This window comes from Mobula hypostoma, chromosome 21, assembly GCF_963921235.1.
Source record: "Mobula hypostoma chromosome 21, sMobHyp1.1, whole genome shotgun sequence".
NCBI classification, from domain to species: domain Eukaryota; kingdom Metazoa; phylum Chordata; class Chondrichthyes; order Myliobatiformes; family Myliobatidae; genus Mobula; species Mobula hypostoma.
This window is the reverse complement of record NC_086117.1, coordinates 60,303,998-60,319,179: the sequence shown is the minus strand read 5'-3', so window position 1 is coordinate 60,319,179 and position 15,182 is coordinate 60,303,998. Positions and strand designations below refer to the sequence as shown.

The following is a 15,182-nucleotide window of genomic DNA, read 5'->3' as shown; positions in this document are numbered from 1 at the left end:
AGAGTCTTACCTTTAATACTATATTCTGCCATTATATTTCACCTACTAAAATGAACCACTTCACACTTTTCTGGGTTGAACTCCATCTGCCACTTCTCAGCCCAGGTTTGCATCCTATCAATGTCCCACTGTAACCTCTGACAGCCCTCCACACTATCCACAACACCTCCAACCTTTGTGTCATCAGCAAACTTACCAACCCATCCCTCCACTTCCTCATCCAGGTCATTTATAAAAATCACGAAGAATAAGGGTCCCAGAACAGATCCCTGAGGCACTCCGTCTACAACCACTCTACCTTCTGTGGGCAAGCCAGTTCTGGATCCACAAAGCAATGTCCCCTTGGATCCCATGCCTCCTTACTTTCTCAATAAGCCTTGCATGGGGTACCTTATCAAATGCCTTGCTGAAATCCATATACACTACATCTGCTGCTCTTCCTTCATCAATGTGTTTAGTCACATCCTCAAAAAATTCAATCAGGCTTGTAAGGCACGACCTGCCCTTGACAAAGCCATGCTGACCATTCCTACTCATATTATACCTCTCCAAATGTTCATAAATCCTGCCTCTCAGGATCTTCTCCATCAACTTACCAACTACTGAGGTAAGACTCACTGATCTATAATTTCCTGGGTTATCTCTACTCCCTTTCTTGAATAAAGGAACAACATCCACAACCCTCCAATCCTCCGGAACCTCTCCCATCCCCATTGATAATGCAAAGTTCATCGCCAGAGGCTCAGCAATCTCTTCCCTCACCTCCCACAGTAGCCTGGGGTACATCTCATCCAGTCCTGGCGACTTATCCAACTTACAACATACATCAAAGTTGCTGGTGAACGCAGCAGGCCAAGCAGCATCTATAGGAAGAGGCGCAGTCGACGTTTCAGGCCGAGACCCTTCGTCAGGACTCCTGACGAAGGGTCTCGGCCTGAAACGTCGACTGCGCCTCTTCCTATAGATGCTGCCAGGCCTGCTGCGTTCACCAGCAACTTTGATGTATGTTGCTTGAATTTCCAGCATCTGCAGAATTCCTGTTGTTTGACTTATCCAACTTGATGCTTTCCAAAAGCTCCAGCAAATCCTCTTTCTTCATATCTACATGCCCAAGCTTTTCAGTCTACTCCAAGTAATCACTACAATCACCAAGATCCTTTTCCATAGTGAATACTGAAGTAAAGTTTTCATTAAGTACCTCTGCTATTTCCTCCGGTTCCATACATACTTTCCCATTGTCATACTTGATAGGTCCTATTCTTTCACGTCTCATCCTCTTGCTCTTCACATACTTGTAGAATGCCTTGGGGCTTTCCTTAATCCTGCCTACCAAGGCCTTCTCATGGCCCCTTCTGGCTCTCCTAATTTCCATCTTAAGCTCCTTCCTATTAACTTTATAATCTTCTAGACCTCCAACATTACCTAGCTCTCTGAACCTTTCGTAAGCTTTTCTTTTCTTCTTGACTAGATTTATTACAGCCTTTGTACACCACGGTTCCTGTACCCTATCATAACTTCCCTGTCTCATTGGAATGTACCTGTGCAGAACTCCACACAAATATCCCCTGAATATTTGCCACATTTCTTCTGTGCTTTTCCCTGAGAACATCTGTTTCCAATTTAAGCTTCCAATTTCTTGTCTGATAGCCTCATAATTCCCCTTACTCCAATTAAACGCTTGTCTAACTTGTCTGTTCCTGTCCCTCTCCAATGCTATTGTAAAGGAGATAGAATTATGATCACTATCTCCAAAATGCTCTCCCACTGAGAGATCTGACACCTGACCAGGTTCATTTCCCAATACCAAATCAAGTACAGCCTCTCCTCTTGTAGGCTTATCTACATATTGTGTCAAGAAACCTTCCTGAACACACCTAATAAACTCCACCCCATCTAAACCCCTTGCTCTAGGGTGATGCCAATCAATATTTGGAAAATTAAAATCTCCCATCACGGCAACTCTTATTATTACACCTTTCCAGGATCTGTTTCCCTATCTGCTCCTCGATATCGCTGTTACTATTGGGTGGCCTATAAAAAACACCCAGTAAAGTTATTGACCCCTTTCTGTTCCTAACCTCCACCGACAGAGGCTCCATAGACAATCCCTCCATGGCGTCCACCTTTTCTGCAGCCATGACACTATCTCTGATCAACAGTGCCACACCCCCATCTCTTTTGCCTCCCTCCCTGTCCTTTCTGAAGCATCTATAGAAGGCACTTAGAGGGCTTTGGGCCAAATGTGGGTAGAGGGGACTACCCAACTGAGTAATACTGTCAGCATCGACAAGTAAGGCTGACGGCCCTGTTGGACACTATGACTCTACGGTACCGTGGCAGTTAGCACAACGCTATCGGAGCTCAGGGCAGCATGAGTTCAGAGTTCAATTCTGACGCCATCTGTAAGGAACTTGTACATTCCTCCCCGTGAACACAGGGTTTCCTCCAGGTGCTCCTGTCTATAAAACCATAAGAAATAGGAGCAGAATTAGGCCATTCAGCCCATTGAGTCTGCTCCACCATTCCATCATGGCTGATCCATTTTCCCTCTCAGTCCCAATCCCCTGCTATCTGCCCGTACCCATTCATACCCTGACCAGTCAAAAATCTATCAACCTCTGCCTTAAATATACCCAATGACTTGGCCTCCACAGCTGCCTGTGGCAACAGATTCCACAGATTTACCATTCTCTGGCTGAAGAAATCCCTTCTCATATCCTTTCTAAAAGAATGCCCCTCTATTCTGAGGCTGAATCCTCTGGTCTTAGACTCCCCCCACCATTGGGAACATCCTCTCTACATCCACTCTATCAAGGCCACTCAACAGTCAACAGGTTTCAATGAGGTCATCCCTCATTTGTCTGAATTCCAGTGAGTAGAGGCCTCCCACATTCCAAAGACATAGCAGTTAGTAGGTTAAATTGTCCTATGATCATGCTAGGGTTAAATTGTTGCGGTGCTGGGAGGTGAGGCTCGTTGGGCCGGAAAGGCCTGGTCCATTCTGTATCTCTAAGTTTTTAAAAATCTGATTGATCAAAAAGCTCTCTCCTTCATAGTCCATCCTGCTAGAAGTCAGGAGGTTATGTTGCAACTTAATAAAACTCTGGTTCGGCCAATTCTGGAGTACTGTGTACAGTTCTGGTTGCCCCACTATAGGAAGGATGTTGAGGCGTTGGAGGGGTGCAGAAGTTGTTCACCAGGATGCTGCCTGGTTAAGAGAGCATGTGCTTTCATGAGAGGCTGGACAAACCCAGGAGTAGTGGAGGCTGAGGGGAGATCTGACGGAGGTTTATAAGATTATGAGAGGCGTAGACAGAGGAGACAGGAAATATCTTTTTCGCTGGGTAGAAATGTCTAACACCATTTAAGGCAAGAGGAGGTAGGTTCAAATGGGATGTGAGGGGTACGTTTTTTTACTCACAAAGTGGTGGATGCCTGGAATGCGCTGCCTGCTATGGTGGTAGAGGCAAGTACATTAGAGGCTTTTAAGAGATATTTGGATAGGCAGATTGGTGTAAGGAAGATGGAGGGATATGGACATGGTGTAGGTGGGAGGGACTGGTGTTTGGGTGTTTTTGATTTGCTTTTTAACTAGTTCAGAACAACATTGTGGGCTAAATGGCCTGTTCCTGTGCTGTACTCTGTTCAACATAAAACAAAATCAACGCTTACACTGCAGAGACGTAGAAGGGCATACCTTTTCGCCTTTTTTGGAAACCCCTTGAATGGTATGTTGGTCAATAAAAACACCCTTGAGATTCAGATATTTCACCTTCCTGCAAACAATGAAAGGGTAAAGCCCCATTTCAGAAATTATGTGCACATTAAATGTGATTTAAGATAGATTAAAACTTACATTTGTCTAAAAAACTGAAACAGATCACGCAAGTCCCGTGCAGAAATGGCTGGCAAATGCGTTGTACACTCACTTATCTTGGAGCTGCACTAGATGTCCCCAGTTTAAGGATTTCACGTAGTTTTGAACTGCGTTTGCCATGATGCCCCTAAGGAGGAAAGACGGCATTGGTTAAGCTGAATAGGGTTAAATGCAGTATCTAAATGCCAACAGAAGCATTGGAATAACGGAGAAGCCCATAATGCACCCCCAATACATCTGAGCAAAATGGCAGCCCTTTAAAGATCAGAGATTTAAAAGATTTAAACATTAGAATGGTCTCTCTTTCCCTCGATACTGTCTGCTGTCAGAGGATTTGAGTCTTGAGCAAGGTTTAATCAATGTGGTTTGTGGATTGGACTCTAGTTCACATTATGATATGTTTCTGCTTTCTGGTCCTTTTTTCTGTTGCTATTTTGGGTGATTTTGAATCGGGGCAGCCTGCAGATAACAGACTCTAAGCCAAACTCAATATGTCTGGACTCAATTTTATATTTTATATGCTGTGTTTCTCACTTTTTTCTGTTGCTTTTTTTTGTGTGTGGCGGCAGGGATTGATGTTTTTCTTTGAATGGGTTCCATGCTCTTTCTTTGTTTCATGCCTGTCTGTGGGAAGATGAATCTCAGAGTTGTATACTGCATAAATACTTTGATAATGAATGGAATTTGAATTTTTGAAATCCATACAGTCATGGGGAGAATGTACAAACTCTTACAGACAGCCACAGGAATGGAATCCCAATTGGAGATTGTTGGCACTGTAAAGCAATTGACCTACCCCTAAGCTACAGGGCCACCCCACCTTCATACCCAAAATACAACACCAAACACCACTGATAATGCAATACTCAAAGTTTGGTCAAATAGATATACTTCCTTTGAAAGAGTACAACCATATTTCACTTGAAAAAAAAACAAAAACCTCTGAAGGAACTCAGTGGATCCAGCAACATCTGTAGAGAAAGGAATTGTCAATGTTGTGATGCTGTTTAACTCTCTGGGATTTCAGCAAATGAGTTTTCATTTTAGATTTCAGTATCTCTATGCATCTTTAAGCTTCACAAGGTTTCCTTGAATGTATTCCAGTAAGGTGGCAGTGCGCTCGATCATACTGGCCTCTCTGGGCGCAAACAAAGGTGTAATTGATCATCCTTTACCTTTTTTTTATGATCACTGGACACTGCTGGATATTAAGAACAGCAAGTACTGCAGATCTAACCCAGTGGTGTGGTGCTCGATAGCGGTGTTGCACATGGTATCTGCCACACTGCGTCAGAGGCCCTGCGCAGTCCAACAAACAGTACAAATGATTGTCATGGATGTTTGTCTTGTGATCGGAAGACCCTGTTGGACATTGGTAATGTAGAATACTGCAAGTCCAGTTCACTGGCTCATTGGCGAGACAGAAACCAGGGAAGCTATGTGGCCTCAGTCATTGCGCAGACCATGCCCACATGCCACAAGGTCACCTGCTGCAGCCTCCCACAGGTGGTGTGCCAGAGATGGTGGGGGAGGTGGGGAGCACAGGCACAGCAGACATGCTAGAGTCCTTGCTGGGTTTGAGGCTGGCCCCTCTCACCAGTGCTGCCTTCCAGTGTTCGCTCACTGGAAGACAAGCTGGTCTGCATTCCTGTACAGCTGTATTAGCATGTAAGGTGCACAGTAGCATAGTGGTCAGCACAACACTTTACAGTACCAGCGATCTGGGATCAATTCCCATCACACGGTAGTGTAGTGGTCAGCACAACACTTTACAGTACCAGTGACCCGGGTTCAATTCCCATCACACGGTAGTGTAGTGGTCAGCACAACGCTTTACAGTACCAGTGACCCGGGTTCAATTCCCATCGCACGGTAGTGTAGTGGTCAGCACAACACTTTACAGTACCAGTGACCCGGGTTCAATTCCCATCACACGGTAGCGTAGTGGTTAGCACAACGCTTTACAGTACCAGTGACCCGGGTTCAATTCCCATCACACGGTAGTGTAGTGGTTAGCACAACGCTTTACAGTACCAGTGACCCGGGTTCAATTCCCATCACACGGTAGTGTAGTGGTCAGCACAGTGCTTTACAGTACCAGTGACCCGGGTTCAATTCCCATCGCATGGTAGTGTAGTGGTCAGCACAACACTTTACAGTACCAGTGACCCGGGTTCAATTCCCATCACACGGTAGTGTAGTGGTCAGCACAACGTTTCACAGTACCAGTGACCCGGGTTCAATTCCCATCACACGGTAGTGTAGTGGTCAGCACAACGCTTTACAGTACCAGTGACCCGGGTTCAATTCCCATCACACGGTAGTGTAGTGGTCAGCACAACACTTTACAGTACCAGTGACCCGGGTTCAATTCCCATCATACGGTAGTGTAGTGGTTAGCACAACACTTTACAGTACCAGTGACCCGGGTTCAATTCCCATCACACGGTAGTGTAGTGGTTAGCACAATGGTTTACAGTACCAGTGACCCGGGTTCAATTCCCATCACACGGTAGTGTAGTGGTTAGCACAACACTTTACAGTACCAGTGACCCGGGTTCAATTCCCATCATACGGTAGTGTAGTGGTCAGCACAACACTTTACAGTACCAGTGACCCGGGTTCAATTCCCATCACACGGTAGTGTAGTGGTCAGCACAACGTTTTACAGTACCAGTGACCCGAGTTCAATTCCTGCCGCTGTCTGTAAGGAGTTTGTACATTCTCCCCATGACTACGCGTGTTTCCTCCGGGTGCTCCAGTTTCCTCTCGCGGTCCAAAGCCATACCAGTTGGTAGGTAAATTGGTAATGGTAAACTGTCCTGTCATTAGGCTAGGATTAAATTGGGGGATTACTGGGCAGTGCGGTTCGAAGGGCCGATTTCATGCTGTATCTCAATTTAAAAAATGAGGACTGCAATGCACTTGTTCTTGCAGAAACGTGGCTCCAGGACAACATCCCATGCACCATCAAGCTACAGGCCATGACACTCAGTGACTTGGGTACATTAGGTTTTTTTGCGAGGGTGGGTTTTTCTGTTATTGTAATTATATAGGTTATATGTGTCTTGTGTCGTATGCGACTGTTGGCACTGTGTTTTGTACCTTGCAGGAAGGCTGCATTGATCTATATGGTTGATCGACAATTAAACTTGAACTTTAGAATGAGGGATACAGTTAAGGATCTGTATTATCTAACGTTAAGAAGAATTAGAGCTAATCTCATTTTAATATATGAAACTTTAGAAGCCCTGATGGACTTATGTTGTGAGGATTTTTCCCCTCAATAGAGCTCTAGAACTAGGTTTAATCTCAGGATTTAAGGTAGTACACTTAAAACTGAGATGAAGAGAAATTTCTTCACTCAAGAGTTGAGGAACTTATAAATCCTCAGCTCTGAGGTTGTTCTACATCATGACTGGTGGAATATTGAGAATTGTCCTGAAGAAGGGGCTCAGTCCAAAACGTTTACTGTTTACTCTTCTCCACAGATGCTGTCTGACCTGCTGAGTCCCTTCAGGGATCTGTGTTTGTTACTTTGGATTTTCAGCATCTGCAGACTTTCTCGTATTGAGAACTAGTCAAAAGGTGATGGCAATAGAGCTTGAAGTGAGGCACATGCTATTGGTCATCTGCGATCTTACAGAATGGTGGACAGAGCTCAAGAAGACGAGTCAGTCACCCAGATGATACCAATGGGACTGTATGTCTACTCATTTCAAAAAATAATGGGATTAACAACCTCAATATTGATCACAATTTTCTTCCTTTCTCCTTTCAGAAAAATCAGAATAGAGGAAAAGTAATTGATAAAATTAGAGATTTTTTATACATCACATGAATGGAACTTCAAAAATTTGAACAATTTTTACTCTGGGATAGAAAGATGAAAATAAGTAAGAATTCTGTTAGTTTGAATGATTAGAGACAACTGAGAAAATACATATTTAACTTAGGCTGGGATTCTAGAATTACTAAGTAAAGAAAAAAATAAACAAGTTGTCATGGTAGCCATCTCACTGAGGGGAACTTTTTTAAAGAGATATCTGGTTTCATTTCTGATTGCCGTTCGACTAAACTATATAACTGTTATTTTCCTCTGCAGTTTAACAATTTATGCCCGCTGTTATTTTGTGTAACTGCCTACCTACATGCAACTGTTTAGTATGTTTCACATTAGGCACAGTAGGTATATACATTCATTATCAGAAATTCCCACTGCTCAGGTCATGTTCTCTTCTTGCTGTGGCCATCAGAAAAAAAGGCACAGGAGCCTCAGGGCTTACACCACCAGGTTCAGGAACTGTTACCAACCCTTAACCATCAGGCTCTTGAACCAAAGAGGATAATTTCACTCAACCCATCACTGAAATGTTACCACAACCTATGGACTCACTTTCAAGGACACTTCATCTCATGCCTTCAATATCTACTGCCTATTTATTTATTATTATTATTTCTTTCTTTTTGGATTTTCACAGTTTGTTGCCTTTTGCACACCGGTCGAACACCCAAGTTGGTGCAGTCTTTCATTGATCAGAATCAAGATCAGGTTTGATATCATTGCATATGTCACAAAATTTGTTGTTTGTAGCAGCAGTTCAATGTAATACATAATAATAGAAAAAAGCTGTGAATTACAGTAAGTGCATGTGTGTGTGTGTGTGTGTGTGTGTGCACGCGTGTGTGTTCAGCTTCTTGGTATTGCATTATGTCAATAGGAGCTGTCTAATTGGTTAACTCTTATTTACGAATTTGTATGGAATTTTTTTTATCTAGGGTATATAAAGAGCTGAACATGTGTCCCCGCCATCTAGTTTTTTTCCTATTCTTTGTTCTTAGCTACCTTTGCAGCTCTATGTTCCCAATTCTCTGCTCTATTAGTGCTTTATAAATTTTTCTTGATGCCCAAAAGAACCTTGGATCAAAAATATCAGAATCCAATGGAGCAGATTCTTGCAGTAGGGAATTCGGGCCAGAGTGATTTTCTGGGATAATTTTGAATAACCAGTTGGGTTGATGAGCAATTTCCCAGATCCTCCTGCCAAAATGACCTTGTTATATGACATTGTACTTGATTTTATACTTTGTAACCAATTTCCCCCGGGATCAATAAAGTATGACTAGGACTATGATTATTATGGGTCAGGTAATAATGGCATATACTACGACTGACCATGCATTACAATTATTTGGACAGACTGAAGGGGATGGAGAGTTTTTATTTGCCTGTTATTGCTTACATATACAGTAACGTGCAAAGATCTTAGGGTGTCTAAGACTTCTGCACAGTACTGTATTTGTCAACGTGGAGCAAAGAACAAGTTTGTAAATTTGGCAGGAAAAAATGTTGGGAATTGCAAGGGTGGAGCACAGCAGGAGAGATGTGGAACAGGTGGCAGAGAAGGAATGCCAGGGCAGGGGAGGGGTGACATGGGTGCAGATACACCCTGCCCTGACACACCAGGCAATGTCATTTGATTACAGACAATGGATTTAATGAGCATTACAGAATCTCTCTCTGGTGCTCCTCGCTCCCCTCTCCCTCTCCCCAACCATGATTCCCCTCTCCCTGCCTTCTGTCCGCAATAGAGACCCATATCAGAATCCGGTTTATCATCACTCACATATATCATGAAATTTGTTTCTTTTTGCATTAGCAGTACAGTGCAAAACATAAAGTTACTGTGCAAAAGTCTCAGACACCCTAGCTATATATATGTGTGTTTTAGGGCTTTTGTACTTTATTGATTCTCTCTCTCCTCTGCCAGCCAACCTTTTCTCTGAATCCTAAATATATGTGGGGCAGACCCGAACTAAAACTTGGAGTATAGCTGTGAAATACTGTTCATTTTTATATTATTTTGGTTTGTACTTTCACCCAATCTTAAAAGGAAAACTTGCCTGAGGCTATTAAAGGAAAATCATGGGCTAGAAAATGCTGGAAACGATAGCTCTCCTGAAGTGAACTCTTGGCAGCTCTCTACACATGCACCGTTTTCAGGATCTCACCTGAGTAAAACTTGCCACACTTACAGTGGGGAAAACTTTGCGCTTCCTCTGCCCCTGGCTGTAGCACAAGGAACTGCAGACTGTTATGTATCCAACTCACATCACAAAACCAGCAACCCGTCTATGGACTGTGTCCATACTTCTTGCTGCCTCGGTAAAGCAGCCAGAATAATCAAAGACCTCCAAGTTCATAGTAAATTTATTATCAAAGCACAACTATGTCATCATATATAATGCTGATATTCTTGCGGGCATTCACAATAAATACAAAGAAACAACAACAATAATAATAAATAAGCAATAAATATCAAGAACATGAGATGAAGAGTCCTTGAAAACAAGTCCCTAGGTCGTGGCAACACACATCAAAGTTGCTGGTGAACGCAGCAGGCCAGGCAGCATCTGTAGGAAGAGGTACAGTCGACGTTTCAGGCTGAGACCCTTCATCAGGACTAACTGAAGGAAGAGTGAGTAAGGGATTTGAAAGTTGGAGGGGGAGGGGGAGATCCAAAATGATAGGAGAAGACAGGAGGGGGAGGGATAGAGCCAAGAGCTGGACAGGTGATAGGCAAAAGGGGATACGAGAGGATCATGGGACAGGAGGTCCGGGAAGAAAGACAAGGGGGGGGGGACCCATAGGTTGTGGGAACGGTTCAATAATGGGATGAGTGAAGTTACCCCCACTGGTTCGAGAGCAAGGCCTGGATGGTGGGGGTTCTTGATGATGGATGTTGCTTTCCTCCGACAGCGCGCAATGCAGACGTGTTCTATAATGGGGAGGGCTTTACCCGTGATGAACTGGGCCAGATCCTCTACTTTTTGTAGGCCTTTCCATTCAGAGACACTGGTGTTTCACATCAGGCCATGATGCAACCTATCAATATACTCTCCACCACACATCTATAAGTTTGTCAAAGTTTTAGATGACATATCCAATCTTTGCAAACTTCTAAGAAAACAGAGGTGCTGCCACACTTTCTTCATAATGGCACTTACATGCTGAACCCAAGACAGATCCTCTGAAGTTATAACACCAACAAATTTAAATTTGCTGATCATCTCCACCTCTGATCATCTGATGAGGGCTGACTAATGGATCTCCAGTTTCCTCCTCCTGAAGTCAATAATCAGCTCCCTGGTCTTGCAGATATTGAGTGAGAGGGTGTTGTGGCACCACTCAGCCAGATGTGGCTTTGGAGCTGTGCTTAGCCTCGTAGTCATTAAGGAAAAGCAAGCAGAGCAGGGGGTTAAGCACATAGCCTTGTGGTGCACCTGTGCTGATGGAGATTGTGGAGGAGAGGTTGCTGCCAATCTGAACTGAGGTCTGCAAGTGAGGAAACTGAGGATCTAGTTGCACAAGGAGGTATTGAGGGCAAGGTTGTGTGCTTATTCATTCCTTTTGAGGGGATGATAGTACTGAATGTTGAGCTGTATTTAGTGAAGAACATCCTAATCCTAACCTTCACTCTCCAGCATTTTGCATGTGTTGCTCTAGATTTCCAGCAACTTCAGAATCCCTTGTTGTTTACCATTTCTATATAGTATTGTTATTGTACCGCACATACAAGAAATGTGGAATTTAAAGGCTTTGGTGCATGTCCATAAAAGATCAAGGAAAGGAAAATAAACACACTGTACTCTCAGTGAGACTTCTGTTACTGCACCAAGAAAGACAAATATTTTATCTCCAGATGTACTGTATTTGGCTATTTTAAGATCTATGTATTTAGCACTAGTTTTATTAGTAGGTCTACTCCTTGAGTTTTGGTGGTGGGGTGGAGATATGTCTCTACCAAAGGAGGCATAAGACGTCCTTCTCTCCAGTAGCCTGCAGGTCATCCTTTGGCAAGGTGCAGTATCTGTTTAACAGCACCACCACCCCCCAACCCGCCATACAGCTGATTAGGGTCACATGAAGCCATGGGAGCAGGTGATGGATGGTCATATGAGCAGTTGGTGCATAGCACAAGTCCTGGTTATGTAGCAACTGACACCAGGCAGACACTCTGAAGAGTATTGATAATGGCTGGGGTCACCCATCTTGTAAAGACACTGCCCAGAAGAAGGCAATAGCAAACCATTTCCGTGGAAAAATTTGCCAAGAACAATCATGGTCATGGAAAGACCATGATCGCCCAAATCATACAATACGGCACATAACGATGACTCCTTTAGTTAGACTGGACAAAGTTTATCATTGAAAACAATGAATATCCGTGGGGGCGCTAAACTGCTGAATGTCCAGTGTTCACTCACAAATGTCAAAAGAGAGAAGCCAATCCCAACTGGCCCAACTGCTTACAATCGAAACACTGGTACGTACACCAGGTCTTCAAGGATTTCACAATGTATCATCTAACATCACATGTTCTCTCTAGCTGACATCTAGCAGGCATGAGACATTTCCAGTGAAAACATCTCAGTGCTCCCAGACTCTAAATAATCATTTGCTGCTTCATTTGGCAGCAAAGATAAACATTATGTTTCTTTTATTATGTATAGATTTTAAAGAATTGAGGGGCAGCACTTCATGTCGTGTGCCAACAAATTTTTTGCACATGCCATGCTGGGCACACTAGCCATAGGTTTGCCACCTGTGCACTACGTAATAATTTAATCAGTATGCAAGACAAGCTTTTCAATAGTTCAATGGTTCCAATTCAACATCAGAGAATGTATATTATATACAACCTGAAATTCCTACTCTTCACAGATACTGTATCTCGTTACATGCGGCAATGATAAACCAGTACTAATGTAGAAAAAACAATATTTCAATGGAGGAGGTGGGGCACAAGGAATTATGTAAGGAATTTTAAAAAATTAAATCTATGCCCTCCAAATAATTCATTTGAGGCTACTCAACATCATTACATGCCATGTCGTATGACATGGGTGATCATGGACTTTGACCACGATTGTTCTTGGCAAATTTTTCTACATAAGTGGTTTGTCATTGTCGTCTTCTGGGCAGAGTCTTTACAAGACGGGTGACCCTAGCCATTATCAATACTCTTCAGAGATTGTCTGCTTGGAGTCAGCAGTCACATAACCAGGAATTGTGATATGCACTGGATGCTGATACGACAATTCTCCACCTGCTCCCATGGCTTCACGTGACTCTGATTTGGGGGGGGCGCGGGGGATGGCTAAGCAGACACTACAGCTTGCCCGGGGGTGACTTGCAGGCTAACAGAGAGAAGGAGCTCCTTACACCCTCTTTGGTAGAGACATATTTCCACCCCGCCACTCTGATTAGGTTTAGGCTAGAGTTAAAACTGGGGTTTGCTGGAAGTGTGGCTTGAAGGGCCAGAAGGGTGTATCTCTAGCCTAGGGAAAGGTAATGGCAAAACACTTCTGTAGAACCGTTTGCCAGGAATAATCATGATCATAAAACATGGCAGATAACGAACAAACATAATCTAATCACGGGACAATTTACTATGACCAATTAACCTACTAAGGGATGCAGTGCTTTACACCTCCTTTGGTAGAGACATCTCCGCCCTGCCACCCTGACCACTACTACTGTTTACACTGTCTTTCCTCATCCCATTGTTGGGTTCCACCGCAAAGCTTTAAGCTGTGTTCCTCAATCTACAAGCCAAACAGAGCGATTTCTCTTTAGTCTGTCTGGACTATTCGTGATCTTCAGTAGCTTCCAAAGTATATAAAAGAAAGATGAAGAAAGCTAATAATCTGTCTGTAGATGCAGATGATGTAGTAAAGGCTCCTGAAACTGTGGAGCATTTTCAAAGAACCAAGGAACATAGTCCTTCCCCTAATTTGTATGTCTGTATAGCCCAATGTTCTTATTAGAGAGGTCAAGAAAACAGGGAGCAGTGAGTTCCAGTAATTAGGATGAAGATTAAACAGCAATACAGGGATGTTTTTAACCATCCAAGGGATGGTAAAGGGTTGGAAGTTACTGGCTGGAAGGATGGTAGAAGAAGAAATCCTAATAACCTTTAAAAAGTATCTAGAAGTAACTTGTACCTCCAAGGTAACAGACAGTGCCGGAATGTGGGATTAGGCTAGCTAGTGCATTTTCAACCTACAATAAGAAATTAGGCTGAAAGGCTGCTTTAAGTGTTGTAAAGACCCTATAATTCTATTCTGTGAACATCTTCATCAAATCTTCACTTGACATTTTGTGCTCCTTGGAGAGGAATCCCAGTTTCTTCAGAAGTCACACATCCTGGAGCCATTTCAGTCTTTTCTGCACACCCTTTAGCTTTCTCAATTTTTTAAAACTTAGTTCAACATGACACCCGAGTGCTGATGAAGGATCTTGGCCCAAAACATCGACTTCCCCTCTGTAGATGCTGCCTGACCTGCTGAGTTTCTCTGGCATTTTGTGTGTGTTACTCTAGATTTCCAGCATCTACAGAATATTTTGCGTTATGATTTCAGAATCAGAATCTACAGAATCTCTTGTGCTTACAAGTTGAGGCAGAATTAGCACTTCAAACTTTTCATCAAAGATCACCATAATTTCCTTGGCTTTGTACTCTATTTCTGTTTATAAAGACCAGAATCATGTTTTCTGAAAATCTACTTTCTTTTTTTTTAATTTAAAATTTTATTTTACGAAGAAAAAATTTTACCGCCCCTCCCCCCCCCCCCCCGCTCATCTACTTTCTTAATAGGGTGGTGGGGTGGAGATATGTCTCTACCAAAGGAAGTTCAAGGCACCCCTTCCCTTCACTAGCCTGCAGGTCACCCTTGGGCAAGGTGTAACACCCACTTCAGCACCTGATCAGGGTCATGTGAAGCCATGGGAGCAGGTAGCGGATGGTCGTTTGAACAGTTGGTGCACATCACAAGTCCTGGTTATGTGACACTGACGAGTATTGATAACGGCTGGGGTCTGCCGTCTTGTAAAGACACTGCCCAGAACAAGGCAATGGCAAAATCCACTTCTGTAGAAAAATTTGCCATACATGGCATGTAATGAACAAACTTTCTTAATCTGTCCTGTAAGCCTTCAAGTTCAGTCTCTGTAACCCCTTTGAAAATGCGTCCTTTAAAATATATAATAACTGCATGTTCTTTGCATAAAACTATGTCACTCCATACTTCTCTTGCATGTATCAGCCTAATCCATCTGCAGTCTTTGACCTCCTCAATAAGTCTCAGTTGTGCTACTGGTAAATTTTGAAACTGTGTCCTACATGCAGGGCGGGCAGCATCTATGGAGAGGAAGGAACAGTCGACCTTCCCAACCAAAAGCCTTCAGGATCCTTCCATGAATGCTGCCTGGCCTGCTGAGTTCCTCCAGCATTTTGTGTAT

The 15,182-nt window shown here is 43.3% G+C and overlaps 1 protein-coding gene across 1 annotated transcript in view; it reads right to left on the bottom strand.

Moving 5' to 3' along the window:
- The window catches only part of txnrd2.2 (thioredoxin reductase 2, tandem duplicate 2), a 197,458-nt gene that overhangs the window by 123,357 nt on the left and 58,919 nt on the right, over window positions 1–15,182 (bottom strand). The window contains exons 5-6 of the mRNA XM_063074135.1: window positions 3,930–4,004; window positions 3,698–3,776 (exon numbers count right to left, since the gene is read on the bottom strand). Of these exons, the coding sequence (XP_062930205.1) occupies window positions 3,698–3,776; window positions 3,930–4,004 (154 nt within the window). The remainder of the gene's footprint in view (window positions 1–3,697; window positions 3,777–3,929; window positions 4,005–15,182) is intronic.